Genomic DNA, 12,010 nt, shown 5'->3' with positions numbered 1-12,010 from the left:
ATTGGACTTTTAGTATATAAGAGGGTCGGTTGGCTCCAGTAGACTTGAAATTCTTGTTTTCTTATCATCAGCTTATACATTCTAAGTTAATAACAATACCCATATACCCTAATAATACAAATCTAAATGACTACCTCAGTTTTCGTTTCTGGTGCTACTGGTTACATTGCTCAGCAAGTGATCGCTCTTCTTATCTCTAAGAACTACAATGTTGTTGGTTCTGTGAGATCTGCTGCTAAAGGTGACAACTTGAAGAAGTTGCACGGTTCAAAGTTCCAATATGAAGTTGTCCCAGTATTGGAGAAGCAAGGTGCTTTCGATGAGGCATTGAAGAACCATCCAGAAGTTACTGTGTTCTTACACACTGCATCTCCAGCTACATTCACAGCAGAAGACAATGAGAAGGAAATCTTGATTCCTGCTATCAACGGTACCAAGTACGTTTTGGAATCTATTAGCAAGTCCGCTCCTCAAATCAAGCGTGTTGTCTATACTAGTTCCTTGGTCGCTATTGCTACTCCAGAGCAGATCAATGACCCAACCTTCGAAGCTTCTGAGGATGTCTTCTCCCCAATTACTTATGATGACGGTAAGTCAAACTCTTTGTCAGCATACTTTGCTTCTAAGACTTTAGCTGAGAGGGCCGCTTGGGAATTCGTGAAGACCACTAAGCCGGAGTTTGTTCTTTCTACTGTTAATCCAGTTTACGTTTTCGGTCCTCAAGCTAAGGATGAGGAAGCCAAGGGAGGCTTGAACTTGACTGCCGAGATTGTCAACAGTGTGTACAAGTTGAAGAAGGATGATGAAGTTCCACAACTTTCGGGTCCATTCGTCGACGTAAGAGATATTGCTAAAGCTCATTTGGTTGCATTTGAAAAGGATGAGGCTAAGGAACAGAGAATCCTTGTTTATACTGAACCCTTCAGTAGTCAAGTTATCTTGAACATTATCAGAAAGAATTTCCCTGAACTTCGTAACACATTGCCAGTTGGAAACCCAGAGAATGTTGACATCGCTTTAGCCAAGATCGACAATGAAAAATCTAGAAAGATTTTAGGATTCGAGCAGATTCCTTTAGAAGATTCTATTGTTGATGCAATCAAGCAAGTAATTAGAGCAAACGCTTAATTATTGAAGAGAATGGCCCTTTTTTTAATAGAGTGAAATACATCTGTTTATACTGAATAATATTTGTTAATTGAATTCGTTTCCATAAATACCTCTTCATACTATAAACGTACTTCGAATACGTATTAAGTTATTCTGTTCTCAGTAGAGCTTATTTTGCATGAGCGGACTCTGCGTTCGTTTGCAAATTTGTGCCATTAATTAGTGTCTCAAGTTCTGAATATCATATGTTGACTACAAGCTACACCATTTGTCTATATGGGCAGATGCGAAACTCTTTGTTGTGAACATTATCTTAGAAACTGGACCATCCCAAAAACCAAAGTCAATTACTTGGTTCTGATCAAGTAACACTTCACTTCATGGACTTCCTCGCAAAGTCAGAAATTGTCATAAAATCAGCCATCTCGTTCTTAACGAGTCCAAGTACAATTGGGTTGCAAAATTTGTCAGCCAACACCCAGCTTGTATCAACAATTTTCCAGAGTTCTTCTGTGATTCACACCACATACCTGAGACCACAACTAGCTGAAATAGTAATACTGGATTATGTAAATATTGTGAATCACCAAGACTGTGGTAAAATGTTATGCAACTCGTCACTCCTTATGGCTTCCTATACAATGCAGAAATTTAGGCCACTAGTCCATAAATGCTTCATTGTATATCTCTACCTTCTATATGCGATGGTTTTTGTGGCATGGAGTTAACCTTCCCCAGATTTCGTATATTCAAAAGAAATACATTCTTGAACCCTCCAGATTAGAAATCAAAAATAAGCTGTATGCGTAAGCACGGAGATGTCTCAATGCGGATTATTTCCTGGAAAATGATGTAATCCATTTTTCACAGGGGCGTGTTGTGCTGACAAAGTCCCGACGAAGCTGCAAAAAACGAGCACGAAAATATCACTTTTGATGAAAAATTGGGTTCCAAACGTACTTTAATTTGAAAGCAATTGTGGCGGGCAGTGGAATTCAAAGATCTCCTCAATTGTATAAAAGAAGGGGGATTGCCTCCAGTAGACTTGAAATGTTAGTTGCATTATTATCAGCTTATACATTCTAAGTTATTACAATACCCATATACCCTAATAATACAAATCTAAATGACTACCTCAGTTTTCGTTTCTGGTGCTACTGGTTACATTGCTCAGCAAGTGATCGCTCTTCTTATCTCTAAGAACTACAATGTTGTTGGTTCTGTGAGATCTGCTGCTAAAGGTGACAACTTGAAGAAGTTGCACGGTTCAAAGTTCCAATATGAAGTTGTCCCAGTATTGGAGAAGCAAGGTGCTTTCGATGAGGCATTGAAGAACCATCCAGAAGTTACTGTGTTCTTACACACTGCATCTCCAGCTACATTCACAGCAGAAGACAATGAGAAGGAAATCTTGATTCCTGCTATCAACGGTACCAAGTACGTTTTGGAATCTATTAGCAAGTCCGCTCCTCAAATCAAGCGTGTTGTCTATACTAGTTCCTTGGTCGCTATTGCTACTCCAGAGCAGATCAATGACCCAACCTTCGAAGCTTCTGAGGATGTCTTCTCCCCAATTACTTATGATGACGGTAAGTCAAACTCTTTGTCAGCATACTTTGCTTCTAAGACTTTAGCTGAGAAGGCCGCTTGGGAATTCGTGAAGACCACTAAGCCGGAGTTTGTTCTTTCTACTGTTAATCCAGTTTACGTTTTCGGTCCTCAAGCTAAGGATGAGGAAGCCAAGGGAGGCTTGAACTTGACTGCCGAGATTGTCAACAGTGTGTACAAGTTGAAGAAGGATGATGAAGTTCCACAACTTTCGGGTCCATTCGTCGACGTAAGAGATATTGCTAAAGCTCATTTGGTTGCATTTGAAAAGGATGAGGCTAAGGAACAGAGAATCCTTGTTTATACTGAACCCTTCAGTAGTCAAGTTATCTTGAACATTATCAGAAAGAATTTCCCTGAACTTCGTAACACATTGCCAGTTGGAAACCCAGAGAATGTTGACATCGCTTTAGCCAAGATCGACAATGAAAAATCTAGAAAGATTTTAGGATTCGAGCAGATTCCTTTAGAAGATTCTATTGTTGATGCAATCAAGCAAGTAATTAGAGCAAACGCTTAATTATTGAAGAGAATGGCCCTTTTTTAGTGAGTAAGTAATCAATTTATCTCTTAGCATTTTAAATATAATTTTCTTTAATGAGAGAAGAAGTTATTCTTAGATGGAAGCCAGTAAATAATCGTGAAATATGGATCTCAACTTCACTCGGTGGTCTTAGTACTTCGCATCTAGAAACATATGCTCTCATTAGCCTTATCCTATCCGTTATTTTTCAGATGAGGTAGATGAATATAGCTTTTCAGGCGACGAATAATATACATAGAGAAATAACTATTATAAGAAAAACATTAACAGTGCCTGTGCTACTTCAAATTTATTTCTTTACCCAATTTTCAATAAAGACCGTAGAACACCGACTTTTTGCATTTAACCCTACCTTTTGCCTATGCTTTTGCAACCATTTTAATGATATGAGTTGTCGCACATTACAAAGAAAACGACACATAAAATGACACAGTTCCTTCTTTCTATGCTTATCACTACCAACTATGACTTCTGATATAAGTAAGACAAAGATATATTTAAGGAATTGATGAGTCTTGAATTCGCTTTCGTTTCTTCTACAATTTTTTTTTCATTATATACTTACATCCCAAAATTTTCACCAGATACCATCCACCACCTCCCACCCAATAAACCTCTTACAATCACTATACTAACTACTAATAATCACGATACTAACTACTTACAACTATTATACAACACCCCTCCTCTCTCCAAAAATGACATAATATCTTAAACTCCACCATTATATACTTACATCAAACACCAGATGCTAATATCCACCCCTTCCCACCCAATACTCCTCTTTACAATAACTAACTAATACTACTCACAATCACCATACTAACTACTAACACCCGTCATACTAACTACTAACACCCGTCATACTAACTACTAACACCCGTCATACTAACTACTAACACCCGTCATACTAACTACTAACACCCATAATACAGCACTCCTCTCCTCTCCAAATGACATAATACATTACATAACCTCAATCTTCGCCCATATGCACACCTCGAAAAATTTCAAAATGTCGAAGTCTCTTTAAACTTAAAAGATGGAGATGAAAGATGGTTGCCTTCAGGTAGATCATCGCAGTAACGTACCCCCCCAGAACACCGAAACTCGACAAGATGGACCAATTAAATGTCAAGGAACAACAAGAGTTCCAGAAAATCGTGGAACAAAAGCAAATGAAGGACTTCATGAGCTTGTACTCCAACCTTGTTTCCAGATGTTTCGAGGACTGCGTTAACGACTTCACCTCGGCCAACTTGAGCACCAAGGAGACCTCTTGTATTGCCAAGTGCTCCGAGAAGTTCTTGAAGCACAGTGAGCGTGTTGGACAGAGATTCCAAGAGCAGAAGTATGTATAATTAGAGGCAAACGAAGCTTTTGACAGGTTCCAAAAGAACGGCAAAATTCACTGATTCAGTCCAGGCACTCAATTTTCAAAATTATTTCATGAAACATATACTAACCTAGATTCTAGCGCCATGTTGATGCAAAACTTGCAAAAATAAGCGGTTTCAATGCAACTTGAGGTCATTACTATGATCCAAGCCTAAACCAAATGCTTAACCATTAATATTGGGACCCGTCACTTTGATGGGTTCTCCTATTTATTTCCCCACTTCTGTTCATAACCTTTGAAAAGACCCATCCGTCACTTGTTGTATATACTTTTCTGTGTCTTAAGATACAGCAATACACATAAACCTAGACATATATGTAGACATTGACGGAGTTTTTCATTTGTGATGGTTGCTACCATTGCAAAAGATCCATACTGCAATATATAAGGAGCTCACAATGCTATATCTTCAAGTAGTTTAATGTGATACTCCATTAATTCTTTCAACTTTGTCGTTGCTGTAACTGAAAAAAACCTGAAATTCATGAAAGATGGTGCTAATAGAACGAACCCCAGCATACCGAACCACCCATTTCACCATTTCTCATGTCACATCACCAAGAAGACTGGCTCCATACTATAGCTTCATTCATAGTTAACGGCTATTACCAATTTGGGAAAACATCCTGCCGCAGTACTTACTCTTAACTTACCAACTAAACTTTTCACTAACTAAATAAAAAAGGACACACCATTTGTCTTTACACTTCTTCTTCAACTTCGACGAATGAAATTTCTATATGAAGCTCACAGGAATACACCCATAAACCTCTCTAACCATTACATCTTTAAAATGACCAAAATCACCGTTTCTATCTAAAACATTCCCTACCCCAATATATATAACATCCATGCCGCAATACTAAACCCACTAACCAACCAAACTTTTCAGTTAACTATGTGAGTTTCCATAGTTAACGAATAAGTCTTCTTTCTCTTCTGTTTGTTCTAGTTTTATTCCTAGCATAACAAGCTTTCAGGAGGACTATCGTGTTTGTACTTTTCAACAGAGATCGTCATCCGTCTCTTACCAAAGCAAAAATGAGTGACGACAAGGTAATTAACCAGGATCTCACCTTGATCTTTGTAGCTGCTACCATCAACCAGACATTGAAACAGTATGCTGGAGAACTGGATGAAAGCAAGATTAGAGTCAATTTGGAGCCGTTTATTCTGGATTTAAACAAGCTAGCAGACGCCTACAAGGCTCAATTTGCAGCCAATCGGTATACCCAGAAGATCGATAGAAGCCGATTGGCATTTGTAGTAAGCCACAATACTAATTTGTCGAAGTTCATTCATGTAACCAATGATGAAATCGTAATAGACATTTCGCATTTGGCCTTTGATTCCGAGTTGAAGGCGGTCATTGCCACTTCCACGTTGAGTTATTCGAGATTTCTCGTGAAAAATGTCAATGATATCGACAAGATCAGAGCCCATGTTGCAGAAGAGAGAGCAACAGCAGGGTTTACAAGCAAAGCTGATAGCGAAAGCGATGAGAAAGACAGTAATGACGTGGTTGAAAGTACTACGGAAGTTGACAAAAATGAGCAGATTGAAGTTGAGGATAAAGAAGTCGAAGAAGACGGTGAAAAGAATGAAAATGATGATGAAAAGAGTGAAAATGACGCTGAAATCGATGCCGAGGAGCAAGAAGATGAAGTGGAGTTATTGGCCGAAGAGAAAGAGAAAGCGACAGAAGCACTAGTCAATAAATTAGAAGAGAAGGAATCAGAAGATGTAGACATGGAGAATGTCGATAAGGATGACGACGAAAATGAAGATAAAATTGATGACAATAATGAGAAGGAAGAGGAAGATATTGTTGACGACAGTATAGTTGATGCTCTGGCTCTTGAAGCTACGAAGGAAGCTGAAGATGTTGAAATGGTGGATGACAACGAAGAAGTTGATGTTGCACCAACTGACGTGTTGAAAGAAGATGAAGATCAGCAGGTGGCAGAAGAACAAGAAAAGGTAGATAAGGATGTTGAGAAAGATGTTGAAGATAAGGATGAAGAGGAGGAAGAAGGGGAAGCAATTGAAGAAGAAGATGCAGAAGAAAAGGATGAAATCGTAGATAAGCAAGAGAAGGAAGAAGAGAAAGAAGTAGAGACAGCTGTTGAGATTCAAAACATTGAAGAAGAAGAGGAACAGAAACAGGAACAGGAACAGGAACAGGAAGAAGAAAAAGAAGAAGAGGAAGAGGAAGAGGAAGAAGATGATGACGATGATGACGAGGAAGCAGATGGTTCAGTTGATAAAGAACCTACTACTGTGGAAGCTCCCCAATTAGCCGAAGTTCAAGGCGAAGACGAGAAGATGGAAGAGGACGAGGATGAAGATGCAGATGAGGACGAGGATGAAGATGCAGATGAGGACGAGGACGAGGACGAAGAAGAAGATGAAGAAGAAGCGGAAAAGGATAGAAATGAGGCTCATATTGAAGTTGAAGCTGAGACCGAAGAAGTTGAACCTGTTGCTGACGATGCGGTAGAAGTCAATCCAACACAGGAAGACTCAAAGTCAAACGAAGAAGAGGAAGAGGATGAAGATGAAGAAGAAGAGGAAGAATCAACAAATGAAGTTGAGGAAGATAACGAGGGAAAGGATTCAAAGCCCGAAAATGTTGAAGTTGTACAAACTAAGGAATCGTCGCCTGAGAAGGAGGAAGAAGAGCCAGAAGTAGTCGAGGTAAAGGATGAATCGAAGTCACCTGAGGACAATAATGAGGGTGAAGAAAGCGACATTTCAAATGGAGAATCCAGAGAAACAAGCGTTGAACCGAAGTATGAAAATGGCCGTAAGCGTTCCCGGTCACCTTTCGTCTCCTCTCAACAACACAAACGTTTCCAAAACATTGCAGTGAACCTCATCGATAGTATTCAGGCGCATCGTTACTCATCGCCTTTCCTTACTCCTGTTAGCAGACGAAATGCTCCAGATTACTACGATGTCATTTCAGAACCAAAAGACTTGAAACATATCTTAAAGGCAGTGAAGCTGAAAGCTGATCCTCCAGTGTACCTGCTGATCAAGGAGTTGGAAAGAGATATCATGCTTATGTTTGCTAACTGTGTCATGTACAATAAATCTGATGAAGACTTGGTGCGGATGACCATTAGCATGAAAAATGATGCCAATAACACCTTTAAGATGTTTGAGGAAGCTGAACTCGATTTGAAGTAACTAACTTTCTGAGAGATTGCAGATGAATAGACCTTTCTTTGACTTCATGATCTGGCTATTAATGAAGTCCTATTGTAATACCATCAAGAAAAGCAAACTCTCCTCAATCATCTGGTTCTCGTTATCACTATTATTGTCGAGGCATAATTTGAATGACGAGTTTTGAGTGTTCTAATGTACCATAGCAGCTCACCCTTTTGTAATATAGCTACCTAAGATTAAAGTAATATATCATTTTATAGGACCCCGGTTACATAGCGTCTGAAACCAACCAAGCGTACACCAATGTAACTACACCAATGTAACTATCATCAATATTCACCTCCCACATGGAAAGTCTCATAAAAATCAGAAACCACTACTTACAAGTACCACCATCAACACTAATCTTTATCTCAAACCGCTTCATCCATATCTCTTCTCCAGTAGATGTAAAAACCCATAAAGTCCTACGCACACAAGCCAGAAGCCTATACTACATCACTACTACTGCGGCATGGGTCTTTTCGTTATACCATTTCTAAATTTTTCAGTTGGCGCACGACTCTTCAGGCCCTTCATATTCTTAACTATAAGACGAGGTTATACAAGTGGTTTAACAGCAGTTACTTGTGGATTTAGACTGTGGAAGTTGGGAAAGAGCTCTCTAGAAGGAATCTGTAGACGTTGAAGTGGAAGTAAATCTATTTTTCAGCTTAATTTGAACCTTTTGTTTGCCTTTTTACTCTGTCTTCTTGTATATTTTTCATTTGAATATACTATCAATTCGTCAGGCTCGATACTTGCTTCGAGAAATTGCTCCATTGAAGCCTAGAATAGCTCAATTTGGACTCAGAAAGATGACTTCAACCATAACAAAGTCTTCTTTTGTGAAGCAAACTTCGTTTGAAGTGGATTTTGCTCCAACTCATATAACGAAATGGAGATCTGCCAGAACAGGCTTACAATTGACATACATTAACCAACCGTCTCCGGTGGTTAATGGGTATTTCGCTGTAGCCACTGAAATAGAAAACAACACAGGTAGCCCCCACACTTTAGAGCATTTGGTGTTTATGGGCTCGAAGAAATATCCATTCAAGGGATTGTTGGATACTTTAGGTAGTCGTTTGTATTCTACCACCAATGCCTGGACTTCGGTAGATCAAACAGTGTATACACTTACAACTGCCGGCTGGCAAGGATTTAAGACGTTGTTACCAATCTACCTTGACCATTTGTTATATCCTACTATTACAGAGGAAGCTTGCTTAACAGAAGTTTATCATGTAGACGGAGAAGGTAAGCAGAAAGGTGTTGTGTTCAGTGAAATGCAGGGTATTGAGAACCAATCTTGGTTTATCACCTACCAAAAGATGCAAGAAACGTTGTTTGCTGCCAAATCTGGTTACTCGTCAGAAACCGGTGGTCTTACTACGGAATTGCCAACTTTAACTCGTGACGACATCAAAAAATTTCATGAATCTTCTTATAGACCAGATAACTTATGTGTTATCATCACTGGATCAGTAGAAGAAGATGAACTTTTGAGTATTATGACAGAATTCGACAATGAATTGGTTCCTTTGCCAGAAACCCCCAATAAGAGGCCGTTTGTCGACTCTGAATGGGATCCTCCATTGACCAAAACCATTGTGAAGGATGTTGAATTCCCGGATGAAGATGAGTCCATGGGAGAACTTTTAATTTCGTGGATTGGCCCAGATGCAAATGATACCTTGAAGTGTGTTGCGCTTGATATGATCGCATACTACTTTACCGATAGTCCTATCTCCTTATTTAATAAGAACTTGGTTGAAATTGAGAACCCACTTGCTACAGATATCGACTATTCGCCTGATAGTTTCGTCAGAACCATTATAAACTTCACTTTGAGCGGAGTGCCGACCGAGAAACTTGAGGAAGTTGATACCAAATTAAAGGATTTGGTTTTGAGCCAGACTAAACCGGAAAACTTTGACTTGGAGTACATGAAGCAAATTGTACAGCAACAGAGATTGAAATACATTTCTAGGGCTGAAAAGTCGGCCTCGACTTTCTCCTCGGTGGCTACTTTGGAATTCATCTATGGAAACCCCGATGGTTCGGATCTTATTAAGTGGACCAAGGACTTATCAGAATATGATGTTGTTCTCAGTTGGACTGCTGAACAATGGTCTCAGCTTATTTTGGAAGAGTTTGTAAACAATAAATCTGCCACTATCCTTGGAAGACCATCTTCTAAGCTCAATGATCAGTTCAAAAAGCAAAACAAGAAGTTAAGCGCTGAAATCAAGGCCAAATATGGTAAGGAAGGATTGAAGAAGTTGGGCGAACAATTAGAAAAGGCCCAACAAAAGAATGATATCCCAATTCCAGAAGAGCTTTTAATCAAATATGAGAAGCCAGATCCATCCAAAATTGCATTCATTGAAACAGCCTCCTACAAGGCAGGACACACTGAAGGGATAGTCACTACTGAGACTAATAAATACCTTGAAGACAAATTCAGTGTGGAGTTGAAGAAGGATACTCCTGAGGAGTTCCCACTCTTCTTCCATTTCGAAGATTTCAAATCACAATTCACAGTCGTCAACATCATTATGTCATCGACGACTATCGACCCAAAGCTTTTGAGGTACATGTCCATCGTGGAGGAGCTCTTTTCTTTGTCAATTCAGTTGCCTAATGGAGGAAAGTATATTCCGTATGACCAAGTTATTTCGGAAGTCAATAATGATTTAATTGAGTTCCAGTTGGATAACGGTTATGAAAATCAGTTCCTTGAACTTCTCGGAATCAGAGTTAAGTTTGAATCAGGAAAATACAAGAAGGCTATTGAATGGATATTGAACGTAACTAAGTATGCTGTTTTCGAAGAATCTAGAGTCAAGATCATCATTGAGAAGATTATCAACTCTATTCCAGACAAGAAGAGGAATGGAGAGTTGATGATGTACTCCTCTCAGCACAGACACATGTTCCAGGAGACTTCATTGAGAAAATCACAAGATTCCATGTATACTGAAGATTTCTATAAGAACCTTTTGGAAGAGATTGAAAATGGACAATTTGCAAAGATTCAAAAGGACTTAAACACTTTCACCAAGCAATTGTTTCAATTGGACAACATGAAGGTGTTTGTATTGGGTAATGTTCAGAACTTAAAAGGACCTGTGTCGTCTTGGTCCAAGTTCGTAGATGCCTATAAAGCTGCTGACAGAGAAAATGGATATTCCCCTGTTTCCTTTGAGAAGTTACCTCGGTCTTTTGAGTTCAAGTCTGAATTAGGTAAGAAATGCTCTGAAGCTGCTTATCTTGTCCTCAGTCCAGCTGCTGATTCTTCCCACTTGATAACCTCGTCTCCTATTCCAAACAACTATTTGGATGAGGATATTTTTAAGATAGCACTTGCTAGTGAGATCTTAAACGTGGTTGAGGGTCCATTTTGGAAGGGAATTAGAGGTGCTGGTTTGGCTTATCACGTTTCTGCCAAGAGAGATATCGAAACTGGTTTGTTAACCTACACTATTTACCGTGCTTCGGATATCAAGAAAGCATGGCAAACTTCGAAGTCGATTGTTGAAGAGTATGGTAACGGTAAGGTTGAAATCGATGACTTGTCTATTGAGAACGCAATTGCAAGTATTGTTAATGAATTAGCAAATGGTGAAAGCAACAGCTATTATGCTGCAACCAGCAAAATCAGTGATAACTTGTTCAAGAGAAGGGGTCCAGACTACATCAAATTCTTCTTGAAGAAATTGAATAGCTTAAAGGCTGAAGATATTGTGTATGCCATTAAGAAATACTTCATACCATTATTTGACTCTAAGCTGGCAGTTGTTTTCTCTAGTTTGCCTTCTGAGCAAGGTGATGAATTGGAGCAGTTCTTCGGTGGATTAGGGTTTAAGGTAGAGCGTGAATTAATTGCTGCTGAACCATTGAGTGACGACGAAGAAGGCAGCGAGGAGGATAGTGAGGGAAGTGATGAAGACAGCGAGGAAGATAGTGATGAAGATACCGAAGAAGGCAGTGACGACGAATAATTATAATTAATGTTATAAGTAGAGGAAATAGAAATCGAATAGACAATACTAGCTAAATACAATTCACGTACTCTTTCTGTATATGTTACATTTATTGACTTCTATTAAAAATTTTGCAAGCACGGATGC

General features: G+C 39.1%; 5 protein-coding genes across 5 annotated transcripts; all 5 read left to right on the top strand. All coding sequences in view use genetic code 12, as the record gives it.

Annotated features, from left to right (window-relative positions):
* The first annotated feature begins 92 nt into the window (after positions 1–92).
* Positions 93–1,153, top strand: RJT20DRAFT_130422 (SDR family oxidoreductase). Its single transcript, XM_064917736.1, has one exon. It carries the CDS (start codon positions 127–129, stop codon positions 1,126–1,128), a length of 1,002 nt encoding a protein of 333 aa, XP_064772421.1. The 5' UTR covers positions 93–126; the 3' UTR covers positions 1,129–1,153.
* A 945-nt stretch (positions 1,154–2,098) lies between these two features.
* RJT20DRAFT_130421 (SDR family oxidoreductase) lies at positions 2,099–3,480 on the top strand. Its single transcript, XM_064917735.1, has one exon. It carries the CDS (start codon positions 2,237–2,239, stop codon positions 3,236–3,238), a length of 1,002 nt encoding a protein of 333 aa, XP_064772420.1. The 5' UTR covers positions 2,099–2,236; the 3' UTR covers positions 3,239–3,480.
* Positions 3,481–4,108: 628 nt separating this feature from the next.
* TIM9 (protein transporter) lies at positions 4,109–5,054 on the top strand. The gene is made up of 2 exons (XM_064920802.1): positions 4,109–4,613; positions 4,740–5,054. The coding sequence occupies exons 1-2, from the start codon at positions 4,381–4,383 to the stop codon at positions 4,768–4,770; spliced, it is 264 nt and encodes an 87-aa protein (XP_064772419.1). The 5' UTR covers positions 4,109–4,380; the 3' UTR covers positions 4,771–5,054.
* Positions 5,055–5,608: 554 nt separating this feature from the next.
* Positions 5,609–8,018, top strand: RJT20DRAFT_57940 (uncharacterized protein). Its single transcript, XM_064920801.1, has one exon. It carries the CDS (start codon positions 5,703–5,705, stop codon positions 7,851–7,853), a length of 2,151 nt encoding a protein of 716 aa, XP_064772418.1. The 5' UTR covers positions 5,609–5,702; the 3' UTR covers positions 7,854–8,018.
* Positions 8,019–8,451: 433 nt separating this feature from the next.
* Positions 8,452–11,944, top strand: RJT20DRAFT_130417 (uncharacterized protein). The gene has a single exon (XM_064917734.1). The coding sequence runs from the start codon at positions 8,693–8,695 to the stop codon at positions 11,879–11,881; it is 3,189 nt and encodes a 1,062-aa protein (XP_064772417.1). The 5' UTR covers positions 8,452–8,692; the 3' UTR covers positions 11,882–11,944.
* The last annotated feature ends 66 nt before the right edge of the window (positions 11,945–12,010 follow it).

The sequence above is a fragment of the Scheffersomyces xylosifermentans genome (genome assembly GCF_036884685.1).
Source record: "Scheffersomyces xylosifermentans strain CBS 12540 chromosome Unknown RJT20scaffold_7, whole genome shotgun sequence".
Lineage (NCBI taxonomy): Eukaryota > Fungi > Ascomycota > Pichiomycetes > Serinales > Debaryomycetaceae > Scheffersomyces > Scheffersomyces xylosifermentans.
This window is presented reverse-complemented; position numbering and strand designations above follow the sequence as displayed.